Here is a 15,946-nt window from a genome sequence, read left to right as displayed (position 1 = left end):
CCATGAAACAAATACTCTGTGTGAGTAACACTGGCCTGACTCCAGCAATAACACAGCTGTTGAAACAGCTTAGTCACCAGGGTGATGGAGGGGGTGTGCGCGGGAATGCTGGGGTGCAGTGATCTGACATTTAGCGGTCTGGCAGCAGCCCCGAGAGCCTCCACAGGTCCGTGGGAGAGTGCAGAGAGGATCTGCTTCCTGTCCACAAGCATCCCCTTGTTTCTTTTGAAGCCCAACCATAATCCTGGGCAGAGCAGACCGAGGAGAGGAAGAAATGGGTCACTCCTTTTAGACACCTGGTCTCTCCCGCTTCATGATCCATGTTTATTTCCTGAATAACTTTTGTTTTCTGCCCCAGGCTAAGCTGGTGTAATTTAGATGTGGTGAAGGGGGGAAAGGTGCTCATTTATCTTATCTAGAAATCTTAACTTCTGGATATCCAGGTGGTGTCTGAAGAAGTTACAAGGGCAAGTCCTGGCATTTCTGCCTGACCTTGCTTGGATGCCTTTAGCAGCTGCAGCTGCCAAAACTCTTGCCTAAAGGACTTTGGGCAGATCTGGGCAAAATACTGAGCCAGTTTCACCAGGATCTGGGAGGGCTGATGAACTGCCACAGAATGACCCCGTGCCTCGTCCAGCCCTTTGAAGAAGTGACCTTTGTGTTTTCTCCTCATCCTGGGCTTCGCCTGCACTGTTTGTTTTGGAAGCGGTTAAGGTAAATTAGCCATCCCTCTCCCTTCCTGGTGACTGTATGAGAATACAGCTATCAGTCTGTGAGCTCTGCCATCATCCATTCTATTTTTAGCTTCAGTGTGAATGAAGCTCTCTTCTCTAATTGCATTCAGAGAGAGAGGGAGGAAGGGATGTAGGGCGGGAGAGGAGAAAGCGAGAGAGCCAGAGAGAGAGAGAGAGAGAGAGAGAGAGAGAGAGAGAGAGGTGCAGAGAGAGAGAGAGGGAGGGAGGTAGGGGGGGAGAGAAGAAAGAGAGAGAGCGAGAGAGAGAGAGAGAGAGAGAGAGAGAGAGAGAGAGAGAGAGAGAGAGTTTCATAACCATCAAGTCAACCATTCTAAATGCGCTGTGCACTGACAGTGTCCTGGGGAGAAAGCGCAGAAGCCACTGTGTGTTTTCCTCCCTGGGCTGTCAGGATTGTTTTCTCTCCCCATTTATGTTGATTATGGTCTTAGAGGAAGAGCTGTTGCCACACTGGTTTCCCAGTGTGTTAACACTTGCCGCTTGGATGATTCTGATTTCTCTAGCTTTGTTAGGAAAAGATCGGTTCATTGTGGAGTTCAGATTCCATGGAAAACAGGCAAGGTGATCTTTCCTATGAAATTAAATAATCTTAAACATGCTGAGAACTGTGTAAGGACAATGGGCTCAGTTCCATCTAGATCACGCTACCCGACCCCAAGTCCCAGTCTGCCTTTCCCACAGCTTCCAGATCTCCTTGCTTAAACACCTTCCAATAAAATGCTGCAACTCAGAGCAAACTTCTTCCCTTTGTCATCAGGTTCTTCCTGCTCTCCAGCCTTGCCTAGTCTCGCCACTCCTCCCTGGTGACACTAGGCTACTTTGAGCTTCCATGACTTTTTATCCATGCATCTTCCCCGCCTATAATTCTTTCTCTGACTTTGTCACCTAGTGAACTCTTACTCGCCAGTGATTCACAGAGCACCATCATCTTGTCCAGATGAGGTGATGTGGAAGATCATATATTCCACGCTACGATCCTTGTCCCCCTACCTAGCACTTGGGCACCTTTGTGCTAACAATGTACTTTACATGTACTTGTGATGTAGTATACTACCCACAGGGGATTATACTTATTTATGTATATGCCTGCCTTCCCCACTTTAGTGTGAACAATTGATGGCAATGACTTTGTCTTTTATCCCCACTATTGTGCATGGAGGAAAAAAGAAATGAACTGGATTGGATGGTCCGTCTAGTGTTAGGGTTTTCAGAGGTAGATTGATTCCATCTTGGTGGCAGCACCAGCTCTTGGGGCTTCTGAGGTCCTGATGGGTTTCTTTCTAGTCCTGGAAAAGGAGGCCTGAGTAGATAATCAGAGACGTGACGTGTTATACCCAGATGAATGCTGCACAATTTTCCTTCTCTGGAATCTCTTGCCTGTAGTTCCATTTATTCTCGTATTCCTGTAGCCTTAGACAGGCATGATACACACTTCAAAAGCTCGCCCTTGTATTGCTTTACTTCACCCTTTCACTCTAGACCAGGTCGGAGAACTCTGGTTTCTAGTCACTGTGGTTACAGCCTATCTCCTTTGCACCCAGTAGCCCTCTTAAGTAGAACACTAGCGCAGCCCCATGATATCATTCAGATGTGAGGGATACAGGAGACAGTGCCTCCCTCAGGACCATGTCCCTTAAAAGCTCCCTTCCCACCCAGTCCTGGGGAACAGGCACATTGTTTCTTGATGGAACCTTTGGGCGAACATCCTTTTCTTCTGAAGGGCATGTGGGGGTGGGTAGGGAGAGAGAAGCAAGGAGTGGGAAAAGAAAGTGAATGCCACCAATATACCGCAAACCATAGACCACACATGTGAGGTGTAGAGGTGAGGAAGTGGCGGAGGAGATTTGGGGTTGTAGGAGTATTTGGAAAAAGAAGGGTGATATTTGTTAATTTGGCAACTGTCTGATGGGTAGCTGTTGTGTAAAGACATAGGTGATGGAGCTGTGAACAAGTTCCTGGTTCTCGGAAACTTCTCCACCCAAGTGGGAGGAGGCTAAGGCGGGAGAGACGTGTGAGTAGCAGGTAGTTGCCCTGCGGTAGGAAACATGTGACAGAGCTGGGCGCACAGGCGCTGTGGGAGCAACAGCAGGGGCACTTCATCGAGTTTGGGGGGTGAGGGAAAACGGGAGTGAATCTGCACATGTCTTGAGGATGAGAAGGAGTTAGTTTGGTGCAGGTGGGGATGCCAAGCACCGTATGCAGAGGACTGTCTGTGCCCCAGAAGAAAAGAAGCCATGTTGTAATTCACCCTCATAACATGAGCACCCTTTAAAAACTCAGTGTGCTAGTAGAGACCCTGAGTGCACCAAGAGTAGGTAACCTTGAGCAGCAGGCTTAGACCAGCAGTCAGCATTTAGCGAGTGCTTATTGTATGCCAGGGCTGTGCTGAGTGATCTCACATATTATCTCATTTAATACTGTCAGCCATAGGAGACAGACATGGCTGTCACCCCCAGTCTATGGGGGGAGAAGTTCAGTGACTTGCCCACCGTGGCGCAAGCACCACTGCCAAGGTGGGCCGCCATCCCAGGCTGTCTCTCCCCAGAGCCTGAGCTCTTCCCCATTTTCCACAGCAGGAGGCGGTGACAGGCTGTGTTCAAGGTGACCAGCCTTGGTGGTGGCAGGAGCAGGGAAGGGTTCATGAGATATGAACCTGGGAGCCAGGTTAGCACCAGGAGCCAGGTTTGAGTCTTTTGATGCTATTGAAAGAGTTTCAACATTAGACTGAGGACAATACAAAGGCATTCAGAGTATTTGGGAAATTATCTCTCTGGCTACAGAGTGAAAAAACAGAGAGGAATGAGGGGCATGGGTTTGAGTCTAGGTCTGAGGTGATAGTGGCCTTGAACAAGGGGAGAGGCAGTGAGGGATGAGGGAAGTATAGTAGAGATACACACAGTGGGAAGTGAGCATGCAGATTTGAAATTCAGGAGGGAAATTTGAACTTGAGAAGGTGACTGCCATTCCAGGAGCAGACGAGACACCCTCAAAGCAAGTGTGCTGAGTTAGAAGGGGAGAGAGCTCCTCTCCAACCTGGTGAACACCAGCGATGTCATTTTTCTATATTCTGTGGTGGTTCAGACGCATTTGCTTCCAAAACAATTGATGTCCCAGCTCCTTGTCCAAATGAATGTACAAGTGCAGTAGGGAACCATAGGGATACATGGATGTTTTCTAACTGAGATCACTTTGCAAAGGGCCGGATGTGAGCCACATTCCCCCTGTCCTAATCATGTTTCATAGATTGGCATTTTATTACACCCAAATGACTTTGCCTAGGAGGTATTGCTTCAGAACTTAGCAAGGGACCATTTTGGTGATGCTTAGAAGCATGTCTTCTTACATGTGGAAAATATTTCTCCACAAGGCAAATGCTTGACGTGATGGGGACAAACGAGAGAGGTAATGTGAACTAAACTGTTAGGCTGCTTTTGTGAAATCATTGTACTCATTCATTTTCATAAGTGCTCACACCCAGGCCTGTAGGTCATCTTAAGAAAACAGCCAGGGCCAAATTTATAATTGGCTGAGTCCATTTTTACCAGACCTAACCATGGATAGAGGACAGGGTTTGTTTTGTTATTTCCTTAATTAAAAGTGTCAAGAAAATGCAAGCCAGGTCAGAGAGTTTTTGATTGGGGAAGGAACGCTGGCATAAATAACCCCAGATTATATGTCTGCTGGAGGCTGGGAGGAGGCTGGTCTGGGCGTCCTCCTTCAGAGGTTACCCAAACAAACCCTGGTGACTGGCAGGCTCCCCTATGGAATGTAGGAATGCATAGGAGGATTTCGAAACCTCTTTAATTTTTTTTTCCCCCAGGGCAAGGGCCCAGGATAATCAAGGTTTTGCAGGGAACCTCTGACAACCATAAAATAATTCTTTATTTCCTCTAATCCTTTCCCCTTTATTTCCAGTTAATTGGTCAACAGTGTAATCTAACCATACGGGGACTGGCTGGAAAGGGAACTTTTTAAGTGTCTGTGTGCCCAGTAGTCCTGTCAGCAGCCCGGGGCAGTAGGTCCCGCTATTTCTATCTTGCAGAGGTGGAAACTGAGACTTATTCTAGGTTTCTTAGCTAGAAAGACATACAGATAGCAGATCTCTTTGGCCCCAAACTCTTCGTACTATCCTAGCTGGCAAATGACCATTTCAAAAATGTAATGCCTTCCAGGTCCCATCCATGCTATTGCAAAGGTTAAGATTTCACTTTTTAAAAAATACATGCTTTTTTATATAGTACAGAAAGGGAGAGGGAGAGAGATAGAAACATTGATGAGAGAGACACATCAATCAGCTGCCTCCTGCACGCCCCTTACTGGGGATTGAGCCTGCAACCTGGGCATGTGCTCTGACTGGGAAATCGAACCCGGGACCTCTTGGTCCATGGGATGATGCTCAATCCACTAATTTCATTCTTTTTTTATGGCTGAGAAACATCTGAAACTAATATAAAATAATATTGAATACAAACTGTAATTGAAAAATAATTTTTTAAAAGTGTAAGCGAAAGCCCTCACCAGTTTAGCTCAGTGGATAGAGCATCGGCCTGTGGACTCAAGGGTCCCAGGTTCGATTCCAGTCAAGGGCATGTACCTTGGTTGCGGGCACATACCCAGTGGGGAGTGTGCAGGAGGCAGCTGATCGATGTTTCTCTCTCATTGATGTTTCTAACGATCCCTCTCCCTTCCTCTCTGTAAAAAATCAATAAAATATATTTAAAAAAAATAAAAGTGTAAGCAAAAAGCATTTTGATTACTTCCTCTGTAGCCTCATCTTTCATCACTTCATTCTCCCCCTCCCTGCCCCCAAGGGTTGTTCTTACATTAAACAGCTGCCCTAACTTCTTTTCTAGCTCTTTGTCCCCCTATCACATTTGGCTCATTCAAAAGGACTTGCTCTCCTCTCTGACTTACCCCTATCTTCAGAAAACTGATGCACAAATGCTTTTCTCCTGTGGGCAGGGCAGTGTAACTAGTACAGAGGTAAATGCTCCAACGGATATGATTGATGGATGCTTCCTAATCCGGAAAGGCACAGGTCTTTCCACCAGGAATGGTCCTCTGCCAGCTGGGTCTGTTTCCCCGGAACCCTGGAGTGCAGGTTTCCTCATGTTGGAGCACCGCCGCGATCACAGGCTGGAAATAGTAAGTGTGAAGACCCACAGTGCCTTTCCACACCTCCCTTCCCATTCTGGATGAATTTTCCACCCCATAGAAACATGTCTCCAAAGCCACTTGAGAAAAGTGAAGCTTGGACAGCCCACAGTAGAGCAAGGCCACTGCTCTGGTATATTGTGGAAAAACCATGCATTTCCAACCTATAAATGCCCCAGGCCGACACCTTACTACTTTCCCCACCATGGAACTGGAATAACCAGTGTTCTCGTTTTATAGGGAAGGTTCTCCGGGTGCCAGACATAGCCTTGGCCTTCCTGCCATTCTCCCAGGGACTGCAAATTGGATCCTTCACTTTCATTATGTCCGGGCGTGGGGATGGGGAAGAGGGGAGTATTGCCCACGCAGTATCCCAGGAGTCATGAAACTGGTGTTTTATTACATGCAACGTAGTCATTAAAGCTGAACTTTATTTCCGAGTCCATTGGAGGCAGGAGGGAAAATGGTTCAGGTGGCTGACTTCACAGCTTTGCTGAGCTCCTTAGCCCAGAGCTTTCCTGTTTCTGAGTTCTATGTCCCAGGTTTGGATAGGAGTTCATAGTGAGACCTGGTAATTATTTTGAGTCAAAGGTAGGTATGAAAGTTTCACATCCCCAATAAAATGATAACAATAGTGAATCCTTTCTGCTTTTGGCACTGCACTAAACATTTTTTTTCTTTTTAAAAAATATGTTTTTATTGATTTTAGAGAGAGAAGAAGGGATAGGGAGAGAGATAGCAACATCAATGGTAAGAGAGAAGCATTGATCAATTGGCTGCCTCCTGCACACCCCCTACTGGGGATTGAGCCTTCAACCCAGGCATGTGCCCTGACCAGGAATTGGGGACCTCTTGGTTTATAGGTCGACACTCACCCACTGAGCCACACTGGCCGACCTGTACATATTTTGATGCAGTAACTAATTTAGTGATCACAGAATCCTAGGAGACAAGTCTTATTCCAACAGAAAAGGAGCCTGAGCATTTGTCCCAGAGTGATATCACAACATCCAGTGACGGTGAGCTGAAGGGTCACTCGAACTGGCTATTCTCCTTGTGGTTTCTATTTACAAGTCCACCTCAAGAGACAGTAAAGCTGTAAGACTGGTAGGCCATAAAGTTCTAGAACAGTGGTTCTCTACCTTGGCTGCACATTAGAATCACCTGGAATCTTTTCAAAATCCTGATTTCTGGGCCTCATCCTCCAGAAATTCTGTGTCTTTATTATGGGGTTGGGCCACAACATTAGTAACAAAGACACAGAATTTCCAGAGGATGAGGCCCAGAAATCAGGATTTTAAAAAGATTCCCATTGGTGTTTGTATCTCTCTCTTCCTCTCCCTTCCTCTCTGAAATTAATAAAAAATCTATTTAAAAACCACACAAAATGATGATTGTCTTTTAAGACAATTTCAAAAGAAATTGTCACTCTCCTGTTACCAACAACAATATGACTTTAAGTTACTTAATATCTGAGGACCTTAGTTTATTCCTAATCAAAGGAAATACCCATGCTCATTTAATAGAGTTGTTGGGAAAATTAAATGAAAGCGGGGAAGTCACAGGGCTTCATACAGAGAAGCTGTACATGAACACAGTGTTTTAAACTTTTGTTTTTAGCAGCATATGTTAAAACGGTTTGGGGATCCCCAGCAGATGGGATGAACTCAGAGCTGGGAGCAGGCCAGGAGGCAAACCTGTCTGGCTTCTTTCTCTCTCTGAGGCCCCTGTTCTGAACCAGGCCCATCCCTAACATTTGTGGGGCCCAGGGCAAGAGTACCTATGAAGGTATGGCTGCCATATGTCTAAATATTTAAAAGTGATAAGTAAGGCCAACAAATTGTTAAGATAAATAAGGTCTATCATCTAATTGAAACAAATTTGCCTGCATAATGGACCGGAAGGCCAGGTTTGAATTTAGGATTCTTGGACTCCTTAGAATTCTGTGCCAAAATGTGACTGACCAGGGAGTGTGGGCCCCTGGACGCCTTTTTTCCCCACCCCTGGATCCATCCTGTGCAGAAAGGGGCCTTGTGTGCTTTGTGTGGATACCCCAACCTCCACGCCCAACCTCTGTTCATAGCCTCTTACAGACAGCAGCCTTTGACCACTCCTGAGTCCAGGGGTACATGTATGCTTGTGCAGTTAGGTCCCCTTGGGAGGCCAGATCTGAGGAAGAGCCCTCCCCCACCCCAGGCTGTGGAAGTGGCACAGGGCAGTTTGAGTAGGATATTCTGGGGTCCCAGGCTCCTGGCGTATGCTCTAGAAGTTAGGGGAGGAGTTAGACTCTGGTTGGGCACGTACCCTTCTCTAAGGTTTTCTCATCCTCTGAGGAAGGGAACAGCTGGAAAAGGGCCCCTCCTACCTGTGGCTAAGGCCAGTGCTGCGCTGAACCCTAGTGCTCCAAGGAGCCCAAATCCGGAACTGACAGCTTCTTTTACAGCTTTTCAGATTTGTATTCTTGACCTATATGGTTCTAGAAGTGCCCTTTCAACAGACTGAAAGCCCTAATTTCTAATCCCAATTAGAAATAAAAAAGATATCCCTTGGTGCCTAGCGCTAAAGCTCTGGCCAGTTCTTTCTATTGACCACTAAGGCTGCCCAGTTGGGCGCAGTTGCAGCCAGCCTTGCCCCTAACCTAGAGGAAGAACAATGGTCAAGCATTGCTTCTGCCCAGCTGGCCACCCCACAGTTCCTCCTACCGACTCGTCCCCATTTTCAGCCCTGGGTCTCTGTATTGCCTGGTGTCCCCAAGGCCAGAGTCTCCCCTCAGACTGTGTGGTGATGGTGATGGGAAGATGTAAGGGAACTGGGGAGCCCAATGATTCTATATACAGACTTTGACCCTCTCACCCTGTTGTTGGCACCAGGCCTCACCTCTGTCTTTTGTAACATCTGGTGCTTTCAAGTTCAAAGTGCCCCGAGGTGGGGGGGGGGGGTCTATTGGGCATGTTTGCTTACTTTGCCAATACTCCTTCTGTGGCAGTTTAGGCTGTGCCTGTCACTATGGCTGTCAGGAAACCCTACTTTATCTATTTTTCATTTGTAAGAAATTAGTTGAAACCTCTGGCCCACTCATTTATCTACAGTTTCCCCTTGTGATTCAATAGTCTTTGGTTTCCTTTTCTAGTGTGTGTGTGTGTGTGTGTGTGTGTGTGTGTGTGCACTGTAGTGTGTGCAATTTCAGGAGAAAGAGGAGGAAGACAAGTAGCCAATTCACCATGTTTGACTAGATTTAAATACTAATAAAGTAGCAGGTCCGATGTTCATGGAGGGTGTCATCTACATTAGAATGGCCTCAGATCCCTTCTTTGGTGCATCATTTCTTTCCCTTTCTGGACATTTTCAGAGAAGCGGGGATTTATGGCACTATCATATCGACCTCAAGCCACACGGGGCCCATGATAGAAAAGCCCTAAGTTTCCAGGCACCAGTTATTCTTATTGGATCCCCTGTGTGTGTTCAGGTTCCAGAACCTAGAATTGAGTGCAGTCTAGCCCCAGTGGGAGCCAGCTCTCCAATCATTTTGGAAATGTGGTCTATCCTTTATTCATTCCTCATTATAGCCCCTTTGTACTGAACTTGCTTAACATAGCATAAAACAGACAAATGAATAGATGCAATCTTTATGAACCTAAACTCCTTAATGAGTTCTTAGGTGATTTAAACCTATTCATGGTCCTTCCTCATATGGAATAATATGTGAACATTCCTGTGCATAATTGTGTACTCATTAATGAATTCCTACCTATGTATAAGTCATTAATTTTGGGGAAAAACCCTTTATCTTCTGGATTAACATTGTCCACAATAGGAAGAAAGGGTTTTACCTGTTAGAGAAGTAGCAGATAATATATATCCTATATAATAAAAGGCTAATATGCAATTGACCGAACAGCAGAACGACCATTTGCTATGACTCACACTGACCACCAGGGAGCAAACGCTCAATGAAGGAGGTGCCCCTGGTGGTCAGTGCAATCCCACAGGGCGAGCATCACTAAGCCAGAAGCCAGGCTCATGACTGGTGAGCATAGCATTGTGGCGGGAGCCTCTCCCGCCTCCACGGCAGCGCTAAGGACCCCTCAGCAGACATCACCCAGGGGTCCTGGAATGCAAGAGGGCACAGGCTGGGCTGAGGTGCCCGCCACCCCCCCCCCAACCCCTGCCCAGTGTACAAATGTCATACACCGGGCCTCTAAAATAATATATATATTTCAGAGAGGAAAGGAGAGGGAGAAAGAAATATCAATGATGAGAATCACTGATTGGCTGCCTCCTGCATGCCCCCTGTTGGGGACCAAGCCTGTAACCCAGTGTGCTGTGCCAACACAGCCAAGGGTTCGGTGAGCCTGAGGTGGGGGGTAAGGGGGGAGGGCAGTGGCAAAGGATTAAAGACAGACAAAGAGAATATAGCTGGGGCTTGGTGGATCTCCTGTGCCTGGATGAGGCCACAGAGAGGGATCCAGCCAGCAAACTGAGGCTTTATTTAATAGTCAGAGAAAAACAAGGTAGTGGTCAACATAGTTACAATGTTCTTGTGAGTTTCACTTATTTTGGCAGCACTTGCTGCACCTCCCACAGTCCATTAGCTACCCAGGAAGGATCTAGGGAGCTTATAAGGTCAAACTTAATTATGCTAAGAGGGCTCTGCCCTCTAAGCTGGGACTTGTTTGCGGCTCTGCCACAGGTCAATCCGAGGCTTAATTCTAGAGCCGCTCCCTACAATCCAGGATGTGCCCTGACTAAGAATTCTGGTTCATAGGTTGAATTCTGTTCAACCACTGAGCCACATAGGCCAGGCCAGATCTTATATTTGAGAGCTTATTGCAAGTAATGTTAACAAGGGTGCTGTTAGACTAGAGTATGTCCAGAAGAAAGCACCAAAGGTACTTAAACCATGTCTCTGAGGGGAGTTAAAAAACCTGGTCATGTTTCTCTCAGGGATCCTCTCCCGCCACCGCCGGTGCGCTCACCAGCTATGAGCCCAGCTTCTGGCTGAGCAGAGCTCCCCCTGTGGGAGTGCACTGACCACTAGGGGGCAGCTCCTGCATTGAGCTTCTGCCCCCTGGTGGTCAGTGTGCATCATAGCGACCAGTCATCTGGTCGTTCTGCCATAGGGTCACTTAGGCTTTTATTATATAGATATTTTTGTCTTAATTGGTTTCCACGGCAGAGCCTATAATAAGAATTTTTTAGCTGTGTCCAAAGCCATTTTGGAATTGTGAGTTTTTTCTCTTATAGGAGAAAATGCAGAAGTTTCCATGGACGTTTCCCTGGCTTACCGTGATGATATGTTTGCTGAATGGACTGAAATGGCCCATGAGAGAGTGCCTCGGAAACTCAAATGTATCTTCACATCCCCCAAGGTAGGATTCCTTGACGTCTAATTTGTTGGAGTTTTTGTTTGTTTGTTTTTAAATATATTTTATTGATTTTTTACAGAGAGGAAGGGAGAGAGATAGAGAGTCAGAAACATCGATGAGAAAGAAACATTGATCAGCTGCCTCCTGCACACCCCACAATGGGGATGTGCCCGCAACCAAGGTACAAGCCCTTGACTGGAATCAAACCTGGGACCCTTCAGTCTGCAGGCCGACGTTCTATATCCACTGAGCCAAACCAGTCAGGGCTGGAGTTTTTATTTGATTTCCAGTTATGTGGGAAGATTTGCTCTACAATTAACAGATATGTTCCTTATTTCTTAGCATGCATAACCCACAGTATCCTTTGTCTTAGTAGAGAAAAGGGCTGTGTAGATATTTCCTATCCCGGCAAAGGAGGAAAGAATAGAAGGAATGACTGTCTGAAGTGATTTAGTTGTTTCTCTGAAATACCTCCATAAAAATAAATTCCTCATTCTTTGGTTAATAGCTGAATGTGTCTGAAGAACATTGCTAAATTCTTTGACATATAAGAATCTTGATATTGGAGTAGTGCTGAGTCTACTTCTCTTTTTCTTAGGCTTCTCTTTGCTGCCAAAGTTCATGTGTAGGTACGAAGACTAAAAATCCCAGTGACCACAGACAGAAAGACAATCTCAGTCTTCTAACCTGTCTTTGGACACTCCCTTCTCTGGTTTTTCCAGGAGGACTCAGTCAACCACCCATAGGAGGGAGATTACTATCCTGCATTGAAAATATGGAAACATTTTCTTTGGGGCAAAGGCCCAAAGATTGATTCAATGACCTCCAGGGATAGTGGGATTTGATGATTAAAGGACCAAATCAAAGTGAGCTGGAGGCCCTTTATAAAAGCCAAGTGCTGCCCTTACACATGCCTCCATGACATTCTGGCCCCTCACCCTTACTGACCCCTCTGCTCTTAAAAGTCTCTGTGAAGGTGAAATGGGGCCATAGTTACTGTTACTCACAGTTACCCACAGTTCCCAAGGGTGCTGACGTGGTGCACCATCAATGATAGGTGATCTCTGATGGTTCTTCAGGTACAGATAGAGTCTCGTTTTCTTGGTGTGAGTGGATGAGAGGCCAAACTTGTGAGAGCACATTGTAGAGTATGTCATTTGTCACACGGCGTCTCCAGGTCAATTGCTCCTGAAGGATTTGGATAGCTTTGTAATACCCACTCCATTGTTTGGTTTCGTTCCTTTCCTCTCCTAGCACTGGCCTTTTGCTGTTGCCGGTAACTATAGCATTGGGATTCCCTGTGGAATGGTAAGAATAGCAGGTTGAAGCCTCTGAGTACCATGCCCCTGCCCTGTCCGTCCTACCTTGAGGAGGAGGAAGACGGGGCAGGCTCACAGAATTAACATTAGTTCAAAACATGGATTTGGAGCAAAACATGTGTCTTCAGCTCCAGGCTGTATCACTTACTGTCTGCTTGACCTTAGGCAAACTTACTTACTCTGTCTGAGCTTCAGTTTCCCTTCTGCAAAATGGAATAATAATGCCTGCTATGGGAGTCTTTATAAGGACTACATGGGATAGTGAACATAAGCAGAATGACCTTATCATGTAACATGTCGTCTGAGACACATTTGAGAATGAAAGAGGATGTGAATCAGATGGGCCACTAGAACTCTCACGGGCATAAGCACCTCCTGGGGCACCTGACACTTATTAAGTCTCTCTTCCGGGTTCTATACTAGAGCTACAGAAAGCATGATCTGAGGACTGGAGCATCAACATCATCTGGGAGCTTGTAGGAAATGCAGATTCCCACGTCACACCCCAAACCTAATGGATCAAAATCTCAGTGTGCAGGAGCAAGGAATCTGTGTTTCAAAAAGATTTCAATTTCTTCTCTTAAGCTTGATAAACTTTGAGAGCCACTGCCCTAGACCAATTGTCGGCAAACTGTGGCTCGGCAAACTGTGGCTCACGAGCCACATGAGGCTCTTTGGCCCCTTGAGTGTGGTTCTTCCACAAAATACCGACTTCTGCGCATGGGCCACGAAGTTCCAATCGCACTGTACATGTGCACCCACGTGTGGTATTTTGTGGAAGAGCCACACTCAAGGGGCCAAGGAGCCGCATGTGGCTCGTGAGCCGCAGTTTGCCGACCACAGCCCTAAACCCTTTGCTGAGTGCCAAATATAGTTCCACTTGCAACCAAAATAAAGCCATCTGGAATTGTTTGGGGAGGCCCTCAGGGGACAATCAGTGGCTAAAAATAAATGGTGGAGGGAAACTGGAGATAGCAGGAGAGGGGACTCTCTAACATGTTCAGATCTTTGCAACAGAGAAAATTAATTAAAACCTTTCTAGCTGTTGCTACAAGTTGCCTGCGTCTTTCAGAGGTGAGACTGGTTGGATATCTAATCTAAAGGCTATAAAGCTTCGGGATATGGAATTTCATCCTCAGAAAAGGGAAAAGTCATTTCTCACCTCACTCGCACACTTGCAAGGCACTGAGAAGCAGAGTGAGGGGGAGTCATTAAGAAGCCTGCAACTGTTCCTCCATGTTGGCTGCTTAATTATCTTTAGGATGTGTTGATCCCTTTCAAGAAAGATATTAAACCTTGAAAAGTGTGAAGGAAAATGAATCATCAAATCTGTGCTTTCTGATTGCAGTGAAATTTAGTTTTGAGTCTGAAGATTAAATGAGAAATTGCTGTAAAGGGCTTTAGTCCCTGGTGGCTTGCGAAGTTAAAAAAAAAAAAAAAAAGAAGTCAAGTTGCCACCTGCTGTAATTTGTCCTAATTAGTCAGTCTCATACTGGAGTTGGCTGGAGCTGGGGGAGAGCTAAGGGGATGGGAGAAAGTAAAGAGAGAGGGGGGATTGTCTATCTTTCTAAATGTCCTAAATACTGGCAGAGGCAGAACTTCAGTGTGTGCAGAAAAGTCCCCAACAGAATGCAGTGTTTATCTTTGAGACAGGTAGGCTAGGCGAGGATCCCAGAATCCGGTGTATCCAATTTCTTTAACTTCGATAAATTTTTTTATTGATTTTTAGAGGGAGAGAAAGGAATAGGTATAGAGAGAAAGAAACATCAATGAGAGAGGAACATCATCGGTCAGCTGCCTCCTGCACACTCCCTACTGGGAATTGAGCCTGCAACCCAGGCATGTGCCCTGACTGGGAATTGAACCGTGACCTCCTGGTTCATAGGTTGACGGTCAACCACTGAGCCCCAACGCCAAGGAAACGTAGATAAATTTGTCTCATGGGTTGGTAGCATTAGCCTCTCTATAGGGACAGGAAAGTGGAGGACACCTAGAGAACAATGAAAGGGGACAAGAACCCTGTAGATTATCTTATTTTACCTTCTTGTTTTACTTATGAGGAAAGTGAGGCCAAATGAGGTGGATGACCTTCACAAGGTACCCACCAAGGAGCAAGGTCAGGTCATTGCCATCCTCATCACAGTACAATGCCTGTCCTCAGGCATGTCTGACACAGTGTCATTCATTTCTTCCTGCTGTACTCAAGTAACCTCTTCCCCATCAGAGCTGAAGGCTGGACTTGGAAGGCCCAGGCCCTCAACCCCATTACTTTTTGGACCACAGCATTAGACTAATAGAGTTTTGTTCTCTTCCCCCTCAAACTCTCAATAAGACAAGACTCTGGAAACATATCAGAAAACCCTCCTTCCTGCTACCACAGTGGGTCATCAACCTCCACAATGCAGTTTAATCTGAGGCTGAATCAGAGCCTATAGTGTTTTTAATTGTTCCTGCAGAGGCTACGCCTAGCCCTGATTTGTACGTATAAGAGAGAGAAAGGAACAGGAAGGAGAGAAAGACAGCCTATACAGAAAGAATCATCCAGCCTGCAGATGAAGTGTAGGGTAAAAGCAGGATTCTTTCTGCAGAAGAATTTTTTTAATTCCATAAGCCAAGTCTAATCAACTGATAGTTCTGATAAGAGACCCTCAAACCTTAAAGGATAAAAAACGATCATGATTGGTTAGTGATGTCTGCTCTGAGTAGGGAGTGGAAGCAAATAAGCCAGATATTTGCCTGCTCGACCTCTACTTTACCATGTGTGTCTTTGGTCTCTATATAGAGGTCTGTTTATTGCACTCTTAAGTTCTGACTCTCCAATAAAGAACTCTGCAAGATCACAGAAGGGGCAGAAGTCTCTTCATACACTAGTTAGTCTGTAGACTCCTTATTATCTTCCTTCTGATTTTTCCACTAGACTTTTTACTCTGACGAGTCACAAAAAATTATAGAGATTCTGAGAATTTAGGCTTGGGAACAACAAATTAGGTCTTCCCTATCATTTGATAAGAAAACATTGAAGCTGGCATATAAACCCAATATTGATGGCAGACACTCATCTCTTTTATTAGGAAAAAAATCCCTGGCTGCTAAAGCTTACGCCTCTACATAGCCATATTTACCCCATGGTAGGAACACAAAGCCAGGAGTCCTAGTGCGGGAGAGCAGAATTTAGTTTTCAAAACAACCTGTGCCCCTACCCTCCAACCTCCCACTGCCATGCTCTGGGCAGTAACTCTCCAATTGCTTGGCAGGAAGGGTGAGAGGCTTCTTTTAAAAACTGGGATTAATTTTTGTTTAATTAAAATGTCTGCTCCTTCTGCCATCTTGCCTCTTGGGCAGTTTAGAACCTTTG

The 15,946-nt window shown here is 45.9% G+C and overlaps 1 protein-coding gene across 1 annotated transcript in view; it reads left to right on the top strand.

The window, feature by feature from the left end:
• Positions 1-15,946, top strand: part of WLS (wntless Wnt ligand secretion mediator) — a 62,007-nt gene that overhangs the window by 17,299 nt on the left and 28,762 nt on the right. Inside the window, exon 3 of the mRNA XM_006766911.2 lies at positions 11,151-11,275. Within this exon, the coding sequence (XP_006766974.2) occupies positions 11,151-11,275 (125 nt within the window). The remainder of the gene's footprint in view (positions 1-11,150; positions 11,276-15,946) is intronic.

Source organism: Myotis davidii, unplaced genomic scaffold, assembly GCF_000327345.1.
Source record: "Myotis davidii unplaced genomic scaffold, ASM32734v1 scaffold122, whole genome shotgun sequence".
In the NCBI taxonomy this organism is placed as follows: Eukaryota; Metazoa; Chordata; class Mammalia; order Chiroptera; family Vespertilionidae; genus Myotis; species Myotis davidii.
This window is presented reverse-complemented; position numbering and strand designations above follow the sequence as displayed.